The 14,334-nt window shown below is 42.8% G+C and overlaps 1 protein-coding gene across 5 annotated transcripts in view; it reads left to right on the top strand.

Moving 5' to 3' along the window:
• The window catches only part of AFG2A (AFG2 AAA ATPase homolog A), a 340,553-nt gene that overhangs the window by 306,188 nt on the left and 20,031 nt on the right, over positions 1-14,334 (top strand). For 3 of the 5 annotated variants that reach the window (XM_026499287.4, XM_057310051.1, XM_057310052.1), the window contains one exon: positions 11,558-12,709. The exons of the other annotated variants lie outside the window; for them this stretch is intronic. In XM_026499287.4, the coding sequence (XP_026355072.2) occupies positions 11,558-11,734 (177 nt within the window). In that variant the 3' untranslated portion in view covers positions 11,735-12,709. Of the gene's footprint in view, positions 1-11,557; positions 12,710-14,334 lie in introns of those variants that run through there. 5 annotated transcript variants of the gene reach the window in all.

Genomic DNA, 14,334 nt, shown 5'->3' on the forward strand with positions numbered 1-14,334 from the left:
AGAGTTCAAAGTGTGCCTCACTCCTTACAAGACAATAAGCCATATAATTTTGCAGATAAGAAAACAGCCCCGTCAGTTTCTAAATACCCAGTGTGTAGCGTTATTACCAAATATCAAAACATACATTAGGTATTTAAATCTGAAAATTCATTTATGGGTTAACTAAAATTACACACAGTTAATATTTGTCACTTATAAATTCTAATCTGAGTACTTGGTTTTTCATTCTTTAACTAGTGTGCTTAAATTTGCAGTCTTAGTATATTACTTTAGCTTTTTTTAAATAAGTGAAATAGGATATTGGTCTTTAGGTTCCTCTTCATGTCAATAAAGACCTCAGTAAGTTATACCTAGGGGCAGCTGTTGAATGTTTATAAGGTACAAGAGGAAAGTCTAAAAAAACAAAAACTACTTTCCCTTCACAGTGATTAATTCCACATTGTAACTCCTATACTCCTCAACTGTGATAATTCTAGCCAAATTACATTCTGGAAAGAGGAAGATACTATTATGAAGCATTCATAGGATTTACAAAGGTTTGAAATATAGTTACTATAGAACAGTGGCTCTTAAGCCTTTTGGGGTAATCGTTTCTTTTTAGACTATGATGAACACTTTGAACCATCGCTCTAGAAAAAAAAGAAAATTTATATATAAGTTTTCATAGGTTTCAGTATATCCAAGGATCCTAGCTTAAAAATCTTTAATACATGGCCAATAAATGCACAAAACTGATGATGTTTTTGCATAAAATATGATATGCATAAAATAAGTACGAGATAAGTAATTGTATTGTCTTTGTATTCACTGTCATGTGCTGATGGTATACTTAGTGTTTGCTCACCAGGACCTATCTTCAGGTGCCCCTCAGGTAGCGACAAATCATCAAGTCCTTTTTTTCTGTTTAACACAGATAGCCATTAACACCATACCGTATTCTTTAAAATGATTTTAGAGATGCCATGCAAGACTGCTGATTGGCTGGAGCAGCGTGCAGCTGCTCAGAAAATGGAAGAAGAGAAAGGAGTTTATTAGAGATTAAGACTGGGTATAGGATGGGTGAAATGGGTGAAGGTGGTCAAAAGGTACAAACTTCCAGTTAAGAAATAAATATGTGCTGGAGATGTAATGTACAGCATAGTGACTATAGTTAATAATAGTGTGTTATTTGAAAATCACTAAGAGAGTAGATCTTAAAAGTCCTCATCACAAGAAAAAAGTGTAACTGTGCGGTGGTGATAGGTGTTATACCGTGGTGATCATTTCACAATATATACATACACTGAAACATGTTATACACCTGAAACTAATATAATGTCATATGTCAATTATAGCTCAAAAAAAAGGACTGGCTATAAAGGGGGAAAAGGTTCTAACTCCCACATACTCCACTTTGTTACTGTTCAAAGATCCCAAACGAATAAACTCCAAAGAAGGCTACCCAGGGCATCTGTGAGACTACAGTGTTTCAGAGGCAGCATTTTTATGTTTGGGTTGGTGGAGCAAGATGTGGGGGCTGGCAGTGAAGATGGCTGACAGGTGAGGAAGCATAGGGTGTGGTTTAACACCACTGCCTACACCCGCCACACCCCCACGACCCTCTCCATCCCCCACTCCAGCCACTATCTCCCTATCTCCCACAACACTGGCACCGAGAATCAAACCCTCCAGACTTAGAGGGGAGTCCTATAGCAAGCTGACCTTTGCTGGGTCTCACCACCCAAAAACATGCCCTGCCCTGCCCTTCTCTCCTCTCCTCTTTGCCTGGGGCCAACCTCAAGCTCTCCCATTCCTGAATGCTTTTACCCAAAGTCTTCTGTGTCTCTTCCAGCTTTCTGGCCATAGCTTGGTCATCAGCCTTACAAGATTCGCAAATACACACCTCAACTTAGGATGACCCATTGCTCTCAAGACATTTTTACTTTTTTTTTATGATTTTTTATTATATTATGTTAGTCACCATACAGTACATCCCCAGTTTCCGATGTAAAGCTTGATGATTCATTAGTTGCATGTAACACCCAGTGCACCATGCAATACGTGCCCTCCTTACTACCCATCACCGGTCTATCCCATTCCCCCACCCCTCTCCCCTCAAGACATTTTTACTTTTTTAGTCCATAGTAGACAATTATCTTGGCTGCAGTTGTCACAGCAGAATGTGTGTGTGTGTGTGTGTGTGTGTGTGTGTGTATGTGTGTGTGTGTGTGTATGTGTGTATTTTCTTTAAGGCAAAAACTAATTTATATCATTGTTCAGAGATGACCTCAGCAGGAGACCTTTTTGCAGATTCCCAAAGGTCAAGGGACATGCTAACGTGGTACGTTTGAGGAGTAGAGCAGAGCAAAGACTAAAGAGCCTCCATGGGACTTCCTGTCTAGTGAGGGAGATAGCTCTGTATCCCTGCTGACAATTGTAATATGATAGAATAGTTCAAGTTGCTACCAGAGCAAGTGATCCTAAAACAGTCAGGCCTGAGGAGTTAGTGAAGTTGCCTCAGAAATGCCTCCCAATGGAAACATTTACACTGAAGCTTGAAGAGTAAATAGATTAGCCGGTACTTTACACATCTTGTTCCATGAAAGCATTTTGTTTTCTTCATTGCTATATTCCCCTGGGTACCTTGTACCTGGTACTGTAAAGGTGGTCAGAGAAGAGTTCCTGGATAAAGGAATGAATTAGGGGTTCAACATCTATTTGCCTTCTCACCCTTCCCCTTCCCTACCAGTGGTTTCTGCTTTCTCCATTCCCATGCCAGTTGGTTTTTTTTTTTTCCAAAATTAAAAATACCCGTTTTGATCTTGTACGGTTCAATTAATGTTAGAAACATTGAAAATTTCCCTAAGTGCAGATGGTTGTAGAACAATAAGAATGAAAACTCCAGACCTTTCCTGCCCCAAAGCTCTGTGGAATGATGGATTCCTTTGTAAAATTCTAAAAAGTAAAACTAGTATGGCCTTCTTCGTGCAGATAATCATGAAAGGTTGCACATATGATGTACATATACTTCAGCTATTTATTTTAGAGCCCTCAAAATAACTTTAAATCAGCAAAATTAAGCAACCAAGGGCTTTTTCCACTTTCTTTAATGTCCTTATGCTTTAATGTGTTTTAACAGAAATTCTTGTTTTCTTTTGACTCACTACCATGTGTGGCATTTCTAAATAGTATGCCCCTAACATAATCCCAGATGGATCGATCATCGTAAGGCTTATTTTGCAGACTGTCCAAGGGAATTTAACCCAAGGGCAATAGGTAGTTCCTTAAATCTGAAATTTGCCCCCCAAAATCCTCCCTCCTAGCCTCATCACGTTTGGGTGAGGTGTCATTTTAAAGTACCCTAAAGAAGTGCCGCCGGCTCCCCCCTCTGATTCCCGTCCCCCGCCCTGTTTTAGGCTCCAGCGGCATTGTTGGCAGTTTGGGCGCCCCTGGCCGTGCGTCTGCCTGTGACAGTCTGACTTCCATCTGCCGCTCTGTGGCCAGGAGCCTGCTGCGCTCCCTTCAGTCACATCTTTCATGCGCGGCCATTCAGCCACCTTTGAGCGCGTCTCAATGGGCCGGGGAGAATGGGCCCGCGGCCTCCGCGGGCGCACGTAATCTCCCAGGTAGCCTCCTCCTTGAAGCACCTCCAGCGCACGCTGTTCGCAAACAGCAGGACTCCGCTCTCTACTGGGCTCCTAATCCCTCAGACACACAGGGGAAGGAGGTCGCGGCGCTGTGAAAGAGAAAAGAAAGGCGAGGGGGCGGGCGGGCGGCCGCGCACACAATGTCCGCCCGCGGCCGCCAGCGGCTGCGCCACAATCAGCGCCAGCTGCAGCCCAATTAAGCTCAACAGGTCACAGGTGTTCCAGACAGAAGATGCTTTTAACAAAACCATTTTCTTGAAAATACCTAAGACTTTTTAAAGCACTGCAGCCCATTTCTTTTGGTAGATTCTTTAAAGCTATTTAGTACACTTGAAATACAAAGAAGCTGAAAAGCACATTTAGGCCTCAGTGGAAGGCGCGCTTTCTTCTTGCCAAACAGCAGGCGCCGCGGCGCGGCCGCCGCGGGCCCGGGAAGCACCGCTCCGCCTGGGCGTGGATTGCGTGCAGCTGCCTAGGGCAGGCCCGGCGCGCCGCGCCTCTCCGGCCCCGACGGCGGCACTCTGCTCTGTGCTCGTGCAGAACTGCCGCCTGCCCGGGCCCTCGTCCTCAGCGTTACGGTCCGAGGCCGCAGTGGCCGCTTCCCTGAGAACGTGGCGGCAGCCCTGCCACGAGCCCGGGAAACTCGGTGCACGCGGTCGGCCTCCAGGGCCACGGTTCTCCTCCCGTGAGGTCACGCTACAAATAAGCCTTCTCTTCTAACGCGTGTAAGATCGCCGACTTCTTCCCCTCAGATCAGAGCGCTTCCCGGGCCTGCAGAGTGGGCCGATGGGAACCGAGCAGAGCCTCCGCGGTGGGCGAACTTGGTTAGCTTCCCGCCTTCTTGGTCACCTCGGCCGGGCGGTGAGGAACTTGGAGACGGTTCCGTTAGCCTCTCAGCCTGCCTGTCGGAAGTGAGCAGTTCTTAGCTCCCCGATTGGGCCTGCTTGGGGCAGCATGCTTTTTTCCCAGCCTTACAAGCCGCTGGTGGGTTTGTGTTCCCGATGTCCTTCTCATAATCTGCTTACAGTCCACAGAAAAGAGGGGCACATACTACCCAGGCCTTATCTGGAAATGGAAGCAACTGTGCGTAGATTAATATTGGGGCTCCTGTTCTGTCACTGCCCCAGAAAAGAAGACGGTGCTACTGTTAAACTAGAAAGAACAAGGGCAGGGTTAGAGCCCAGGCGGATGATGCCCAAAGTAGTGCCCAGTACTTGCAGGTTCTCCTTCCTACGGATTAGGTTTTGGTGAAGTCTTTGCCTTGACTATTTATCACATCATTTTTTAAACATTACGACTGCCTGCTTAGAAACCATGTGGGGTTTAATTTTTGCAATACGCCTGTTTCTCTTTTACTAAGCTGAGCCACCTGTTTAAACTCTTCTTGTCTCGTGGATTGGGGGAAAGAACCGTAGGCTATGTATAAGAGGTTTCATTTTTTTTCCACAGTGAAGTAAGACATTGTTCTTATTCTTCATGGCATTTAGAATTCTGCACAATTGCCTCTTTTGCCCTTTTGCATTTAAAAGTGAGGTAATTAGATTTCCCAAGGTTCAATGGTCAAGAGCCTTCACATCCTGGGAAGTTGCTTCCCCACACCCCTCCCAAGTGGAGTTGTCTCACCTAATCCAGTTATTGCTGTATTTTTCTAAAGGCACTGCTTTTTCAGAGGGCAAGCATGGCATGAAAATTCATACTTTTTTTTTTTTAAGATTTTATTTATTTATTCGACAGAGATAGAGACAGCCAGCGAGAGAGGGAACACAAGCAGGGTGAGTGGGAGAGGAAGAAGCAGGCTCACAGCAGAGGAGCCCGATGTGGGGCTCGATCCCATAACGCCGGGATCACGCCCTGGGCCGAAGGCAGAGGCTTAACCGCTGTGCCACCCAGGCGCCCCTGAAAATTCATACTTATATGTCCTCTTTCATTGCTGAGTTACTTTTTTTCTGCGTTTGAAAACAATTACTATTTTCCTCAGTGACTTTGTTTTACAGAGGATTTCTGAACATTTTCATTAAGAATCTTTTCCTTTCCTACCTCTTAGGAACTCAGTTCAAATATGCCTGAATCTTTCATAGACAGAGTTCCTGATTATTTTTTGTTGTTTTTCAGATATCTGATGGTTCTATTATTATTGGAGAATCAATGTGACGTGTTGGCACCAAATAAATGGGTGTCATGGCCACTGCTACAATGTGTCTTAGTTTAGCTCTGACAGTGAAATCTTGGGCCCACTCTGCTTGTCTTTTGTTTCATTTTCTCATTTTCCCAAATAATACTGTCCCTTTTGCAAAGGCATATATAGATCTTAGAGGTTTGGGTATTGATTTTTTAGTCAAAACTGGAAAAGAACACAGACTACAGACACTCAGTTTTACAGAGTCAGCCAAAACAGTGTTGCTTTTATAGCCTAATGGCGAAAGCAACCTTGCTGGTAATTGGCTAATAATTCATTTAAATGATCTAGTCTGCAGCCTATGGGGGAAGAGGAGGACATGGTGAAGGGATTAGGGGAAAGCTTCCAAAATCCTTTTTGCCAAAGATGTTAAGGCGTTCCAGTGCCAAGAGTTTTCTTTCTAAATGGGTTGGTTTAACATTCCAGACAGTCTGTGATTCAAATTCATCTATTCTACACATCTTCTCATGAGGTTCTTCTGTGGCCTCATGGGTGAAATTCAACTGAATTCCCCCATCACTGACCAGTCCCAGACCACGTGTGGTTTTGAATGTGATGCCAGCAGAATAGAGTTGTGTGGGCCCTGTATACACTGTAGAGAGGTATATACATAAACATACGTACACTTACCTCATTAGGTTGTCTCACAAACTGTAGAGATAGAGAAAGGTCCTACTTTAAACAGAAAGCCTTTCTCAGTTTCTATAGTATCCAGTCCCTAATAGAGTGAGAGAGATTGGCAAATTTATCTAAAATGCCCTCACCCTTTCAAAGCTTAATACAGAAAAGAAAATCCCTCAGCAGTTCTTTGATGCCACATTATTTTCATCAAATGGGACAACAGATCACCCTTTGAACAATTTTTTTGTCCCAAAGCTTCCATTTCGGTCCTCTAGCCAATATGTATTACTGCATTATCAATAAAGTTTCAGGGATGTTTCTCAATGACAGTGCAGGTTTCCCCTTGACAGCCCAGCAGAAAAGTTCCTGTCCCTGTGTAACAAATTTTGATACCTAAGGAAGCGTCCCTCAAAATAACACAGGCATACTTGTATTCTTGATAAAAATTTCTAATTTATATTACTTCTAAGGACAGAACTAGATTCAGAGTAGTACCCCAAACTGAAACATTGCTTCAAATAACATATATACGGTGTTAAACAATTTTTGTTACTGATGTTACCATTCCAGAGACTTAAGTATAACTGACAAAGTATAAGCTATATGAAATGTAAGTAAAGATATTACAGGATCTGGACCAAATACGAAAAAGATGCATATAATGTGTACTTTGTGGAAACTTGTTCATAGTTAAGGAACTGTTCAGTTCGATTCAACAAATACACATTGACCGTTTGCATCTCCAGAGCACAAGTGTATGCTGTGGCTGCTGCCCTTTGACCCCGTTAAACAGACTGGTCCTTCTCCAGTCTCTTTTTTCCTCCATTTCCCTCTTTTCTCTATTCTGGAATAGGAGAGAGAAAAAGAAAAAAAGGATATGCAATCGCCAAAAACCATTTTGTGTCCTGGTTGAATTGTTCCGTATGGGTAAACACTTCCCAGAGTGTGTGCTGAAAATCACCAGTAACTCGAAAGATTTAAGTGTTCTTAAATGTAAGTGTTCTGCCAAAATCAGGGCAAAGGGAGACTTCTGTGGCAAACCCCGGGTTAAAGAAAATTAAGCAGATTACCATTGCCAGCCTTCACAAAAGTCTTTCAAATTCTGCTGTGCAGTGTGGGAAACAGAGTCTATGCACTGTTACCTAAAACTTATTTGATCATGAAATACTTCTTCCTCTGAAAAGACACTAATATGTCAGGGGGAATGCTGGCATGGCAAGCAGCAAAGTGACACTTTTCCTGAGAAGTATGAGTGACCCCAGAGCAAATAGAAACCAGCCATCATGAAACGAGCCTCTTAAGAATACTTCTATTTTCAGGCCTACCTTTTTATTTGGGTTAGGAGAGAAGAACCAGTAATCCAATTAATGATTTTCCTTTTGGAATTTCTAAGAAGCCCTTTCATGAGGAAAAAAATAAAAACAAAAGAACCTTTAGGAATTATTCTCTGTCAGCTGCTTGTGCCTCAGCTGCTTGTGAATTGAGTTTAGAGCTTTAGAGATGACTGTCATTGACTAGCCTTCACTGTCATTATGGCCCACATGACTTCTGAAAACTATCATTTTATTTTTAGTGACATTTTGATGACAGAACTACTCTTCACTCTTTCTTTTTTTAATTCCCCATTTTGGCTACTGAAGCTAAATTGATACAATCTCTGGTCTCTTTCTCCCCATCTTGCTGTTTCTTTGCCCACTTTATTCCTCCTGCTCAGAATGCCCTTTTCTGTCCTGTATGCATATCTAAACTCTGTCCTTCTCACTTCGGTGTATGAAGCAGTAGTTTCTCTCTTCTTTCCATACCAAAGCACTTTTCCTGTAGCCTCGCTTAACAGTACCTCTAATGCCATGCCATATGGGGCAGTTAATTGATGTCCATCCCCTACTGGTTGAGGGGCACCAGCAGACAGATAGCCATGTCTTAGACATTTCAGGATCCTCTCCCTGGCCTCATCTAGTGGTTGGACAGAGTAGCTATCCAGTGGATGCTGACTGATGAAAGCGTGGCCAGTTAATTATTTGTAGTGTCCTACTTCCTTTCGGTTACAGGGCGTATATTGCTAAAGCAAATATGAACGGAAAATAAAAGTGGCAGAAAGTATTGCCTAATTGACTGGTTCTTCAGGGCATCCCTTATAAATCATATGAAACAGGAAAACATTTTTTGAAACAAATGTTGAATTCAGACTGTGCTCCTGCTACTCTGGAAGTGCGAACGACCGCGGTCCCTCTTCTGTACAGAGGAAGACACCTTCCTGTGAGGTGCTCGAAAGCACCAGTGTTCAGCTGCTGTTTCCCTGATCATTGTCTCTCAAAGGCTCTAAGGGTCATCTCTACCGAATTCAAACATTTCTCAGTGCTCTTGTCAAAACTCTGTCCAAGTTTTCTATACCTCCCAATTTTGTAGTTCTCCAAATTGGATGGAATTGTTAATTAAGGGTCAGGCCAGTACTAAATATAGTAGGACAATTACTCTTGAATGTTAACATATGCTAGAGGCTCTAAGTTACAAACATCCAGCTTTCAAGTGGCTGTTGCTGCTCTGACCACATCTCACCACCAGTGCCCCCTCTGTCATCGCCCTGAAAGCTACCACAGAAAGGCGAAAAGCAAGTCATAGCTTGGGAAAATCTATAGACAAAGACGCGAAGGAAAGAAAGTTGATCTGCAAAGAGGAATTGCTCAGGGTTGTGGACCCCAAGGACAGCCTTCAGGGCCTCGGTGACCTGTCACTTCCCACTACCTACATTTCTCTACCCTGCCTTGTTAGGCCACCTCAGATTCCAGTGATTAGAGGAGTATAGCCTTCTCTTCTCCAGTGTGATTACTGCGTACTGAGAGAGGAAGCCCACCAGACCGCTGGCTCACTTTCTCAGATGAACCAGCAGTAGGCGCTCCTCACTCTCTGGCCATGTGAACCAAATTCCAAGAACTTGGAGAGGTCCGGGCAGCCTTGCAGTCACCTCTCCTTTCCTTAGCCCAGCCTCCCCACACCCCACGTCCACCTCGCACGTGCTTACCTGACCACTCCATTTTCTGTGCTCCCATCAGATGGTGGATCACTGCGTTGTACAAAACCTGGGGGGCAGGGTTCACGTAGCAGTGAATTAGCACAGTCATTAGTAATTGTCTAGCACATGTGGTAGGGGCTCAGTAAATGTTTGTAGCCATTATGTGCGGGGTCTGGTATTCTCTGAGGTAAGTCTCAGTTGTGAAGTGTGCAAGACATGCCATTGGCCCAGGGCTGGTGACTTCTCTACTCCGCTTAGCCAGGGAAGGATCCACATAATGGAAACATTCCCTGTACTGTCTCAGAGGAAGAGCTAAAAGTCTGCCAGCCAACAGGAAATTCAGGGCTTTTTGTCTCTTCCAGTGATTCTTCTTCAGACTTTTCAGCCTTGCAACCATTGCTTCAAAGTCTTCAGATAACGGGGGCACCTGGGTGGCTCATTCGGTTAAGCGTCTGCCTTTGGCTCAGGTCATGATCTCAGGGTCCTGGGATGGAGCCCTGCACTGGGGCTCCCTGCTCAGCGGGGAGTCTGCTTCTCCCTCTGCCCCTCCCCCCACTCTTGCTCTCTCTCTCTCTCTCTCTCTCTCTCAAATAAATAGGTAAAATCTTTTTTAAAAAATTCTTGCAGATAACAGAAGTGCTGCTCAGATGGAGGGAAGGAGAGAGTTGAGGCTTTCCCTACTTGGTCGCTTTACCTCCCTTCATGGAGGTCCTCAGGGGCCCTTTAGAACAGAGTGGAACCATTGGATAACCAGTTTACCATGCTGGGCATTTCATGTGTTTTTACTGTGCTTATTAATTATTACATCTTGTTTTCAAAATAACTCTTTTTGCACCGGCATATGTGATGAAGTTGTTTACAAATCCCTGGAAGTTTTGTTCTTTCCTTCAACAAGTTGGTAGCCACTCTTTTTGGAAAAGCATTAACATGCATAACCACTGTAGTCAACTTCAGTGCTCATTAATGAAGCCCAGAACTAATAGTTATATTGTCGTAATTTGACAAAGCCATCTAAATCTATGCATGTTTTTTGAAAGCTCCCTAAACATGCTGCTAAATCCCCTAAAAAGCTACTAAACTGCTTTGGCAGCCATCAGCCCAGCATAAGCAGAGGAACTCTTTTCAGTAAGTGAACAAACAGAGAAAATATGCTGAATGGCTGGACAAATGTGTTTCAGCTGGCCCTTTCATTTACCGATATAAAGGTGCAGTCAGTATCAATCACTGTTTTCCCTGTTGCCCTGAAAATCACAATATCTCTTTTCATCCCACAAGCTCTTTTCACCACAGTAATGTGTCTTTAGAATGACACTGGCATCAGCCTGCTTCCGCTGTCTGAAGTCCAGAGAGCTTAAAAACACATTTCAGGATTCAAGACTTGAACCTTCCTCCCCTTCCGTTTTCCTACCGCCCACTCCGTCCTCCCTCCCTCTGCATCCACTCCATCCCCTCCCCACATTCTTTTCAATTCTTCCAGCTTTCCTCACTGAGTAAACAAAATTCACTTCTCTGTTCTAACACAGCTCTCCAAAGTAAACATAGAAAACTTCTATCTATATTCCCAAGATCTAAGAACTCGGCTCAAGAGATACACATAAAGAAATGCTTTTCCATGTTGGTGATACCTCAAAGGTCAAAAGGAATGTGGAAATTCTATGCCCTGACAAGGTGTGCAGATGAGCAGGACCTCAGTGTATATCAGAGTATCTCCTTCCTCTGCCCTCACCCCCTTATCACTTGGTTCCTACCTGCCCCCGCCGCACTAACACACGTTCACCTTTCCCGTCTTGTATCAGAAGTATGTGCCTGCTCGTGTGTTCCACCTTTACTGTTGTGAGCTGCTTAAGAACAAATGCCATGTCTTATATCTCTGGGCGGCTCCTGATTCTGAGTACTTAATACATTGTTTTGGAATGAAGGCGATTACTTTTTATCCTTCTGAAAACTGACAGGAAATCAGGGCGAAGATACTTGTGCAAAGATACATGTTAGCGACGCGCTGATAGTCGTAGCAGTTACCACGGCTCAATATTTGAAATATTCCGTTTCTAAAAAACAGTATTGATTGTTTTTTCTCTCCCTTTATTTTTGTATGTTTGTTTTTATTTCTTTGTTTTGCTTCAGATTATAGCTGTCTGTAGAGAGGCAGCCCTTCTGGCTCTGGAAGAAGACATTCAAGCCAACTGCATCATGAGAAGACATTTTACTCAAGCCTTAAGCACTGTGACCCCCAGAATTCCTAAATCACTGCGACGTTTCTATGAAGAGTATCAAGAAAAGAGTGGGCTACATACACTCTGAGAAAGTATACATATTCAGTATGCTAAAAATGTTTTCTAGAGAAAACTTGTTTCTTTTTTAAAAATTTCGTCTTGAGAGTGTCCAAAAAAATCCTTCATAGACAAAGTGTCTGAAATATGTTGACTGGAATTGAGAGGCTTCAGTGTTTAAAGACATTTTAAATGATATGTATACAATGAAAATATCCATGAAAATCTCTGGACACGAATTTAAATCATTTTTATCTGGAAATGTGTGCTGGGTTTTCAAAAGCCGACATTAGCTGTTTCATATCGGACCTGGTTTATCCAGCCCATGAAATGCTTTCCTAACTCCAGAATCCGTTTCACTGCATTCCTAAATGCCCAGCCTGTGAGCATCAGTTTTATATGAGAACATAAAAAATGCATGTGGACTAGTCCATAGTGAGAAGGATTTACAGATCTTTATTTTTAAAGGCCGGCCAGTGAAATAGCCAAATGCACCAGCCAGGTTTATATGGCCTTGTTTCCAGATACGTTTGTTCTCGTTATAATTCACACCTACATTTTTGCTTTGGCCTTCTTAATCTGTACTTAACGGCAATAAAAAAAAAAAAAAAAGAGTTATTTCATGTAATGCCCTTTGCAAATTTAAAAAATTGGAAATATAATCCTAGTCCAGGCCTAGAGCAGTAGACTTGTTTCATAAAATACTATAAATAGATCTTATGTTCGTGTTTTAATTTACACATGTTTTCAGGTTACCAATAAACTTTTTCAGTTCAAAGATTAACCAAATTGCACTCTGGGGTGCATGGGTGGCTCAGTCGTTAAGCTTCTGCCTTCAGCTCAGGATATGAGCCTGGCGTTCTGGGATCGAGCCCCACATCAGGCTTCTCTGCTGGGAGCCTGCTTCTTCCTCTCCCACTCCCCCTGCTTGTGTTCCCTCTCTCGCTGGCAGTCTCTATCTCTGTCAGATAAATAAATAAAATCTTTAAAAAAAAAAAAAAACAAATTGCACTCTTAATCATACTGTCTTATGCTACATTTGAAATATATATATTTGTGCTCCTAATTATTTATCTTTGGGATTTCTTGACACTTTAATATTCCATAAATATCTTTGAGAAACTATCAGAAATTGATTCCCTGACTTCCAGTTGAGGTGGCAATGGAAGGAATGTGTGCTGAAACATGCCCACTGTGGTTCTTTGAAAATTTCCAGAAAGACAAGTCAGGGGAGAAATACCTGATTATCACAATAATGGGACAATACAGTTTTGTATTCTGAAGTCACGTCTCAAACATCTTATCCTTGGACTATCAAAAATAAATTTGCAAGGCATTTTTTCCCAGACTACATTGATTTATTAGTACATAAAACCACCCAGGGGACAAAGAATATGACTACTACTTAGAGCTCTGCTGTCAAATATAATAGCTACTAGTCACATATGGCTCTTTAAGTTTAAATTTTAATGAACTAAAATTAAATAATATTAAAAATTTAGTTCACCAGACCCGTTGGCCACATTTCAAGTGTTCAGTAGAGACATGTGACAAGTGTCTGCTGTGTGGACAGAATAGATTGTAGAACATTTCCATCACTAGAACATTCTCCTGGCTTCTGCAGATTTCGAATATAAGGCTTACACAATGAAATAAACAGGACCTCAAAATTGCTTTTATGCTTCCCATTTTCCCTTTAGTTGTTAAAGGATCATACTTCTTCCCTATAAGTGCTGAGGGCACAGAAAATAAGAGAAAACCTTATCTCCAAAGGTCTAAACACACAAAAAAAATCTAAATTCTCACTGCCAATAAAATAAAAACCAGAATAGTAAGCTCCAACTGGCACAGGCTCTCTGGAGGCTACGTTGTGCGGAAGAAGGGGGCAATCTCAATCAATGAGGAGGAGCTCAGCTGTTAATGACCACTCAGACCCTTCAGCCCGTGTGACATAGAAGTCATAACCGAGCCTCATAGATAATGGCCAGATCATTAAACACCAACACGTTCAGTATAAGGGCAAATTAGAAAAGAATTCCTCCTGCTGACCAGAAGTCACAAGGAGCCTCTCTTGACTTGGTCTGTGCTTTGGATTTGAAAAGAAAAGAAGGGGCTCCTCTGAGAATTCTTACTGTGAGCTTACCTGACCACGGCTTCTGGGTTTGAATTCACACCAGCTTTGTGATCCAGAAGCTTGAAACCTAAAAATTAACATGAAGATATGGATCCATGCTAGAAATATCCTTGGGGTGACTAGCAGCTCCAATTGTTGGAGGAAAATACCCTCACCCAGGTCACAGGATTCCCACGGCTAAAACCCTGCTTACAGAGTTTATAATCCCAAAAGATGTGGGGCCGTGCAGCCTCGCACTCTGCTGGTGGAGCGCGAACGGGTACAGCTACTTCCGAAAGCAGCCGGCGTGTCAGTAATGTTGAAGACCCCGATAATCTCAGAGTTCGCCTTGGTGTATAGCTCTGAGCAAGTTGTTTTCAGTGAGGTAATGATCAAGCACTATAATCTTAGCACTATTATTTGTACATAGTAAGAAACTGGAAACGATCTAGCCATCACTCAGAGGACGGATTTCTATGGGATACCCATGCAATGCAATACTTATGGCAGTGACAAAG

This window comes from Ursus arctos, unplaced genomic scaffold, assembly GCF_023065955.2.
Source record: "Ursus arctos isolate Adak ecotype North America unplaced genomic scaffold, UrsArc2.0 scaffold_11, whole genome shotgun sequence".
NCBI classification, from domain to species: Eukaryota; Metazoa; Chordata; class Mammalia; order Carnivora; family Ursidae; genus Ursus; species Ursus arctos.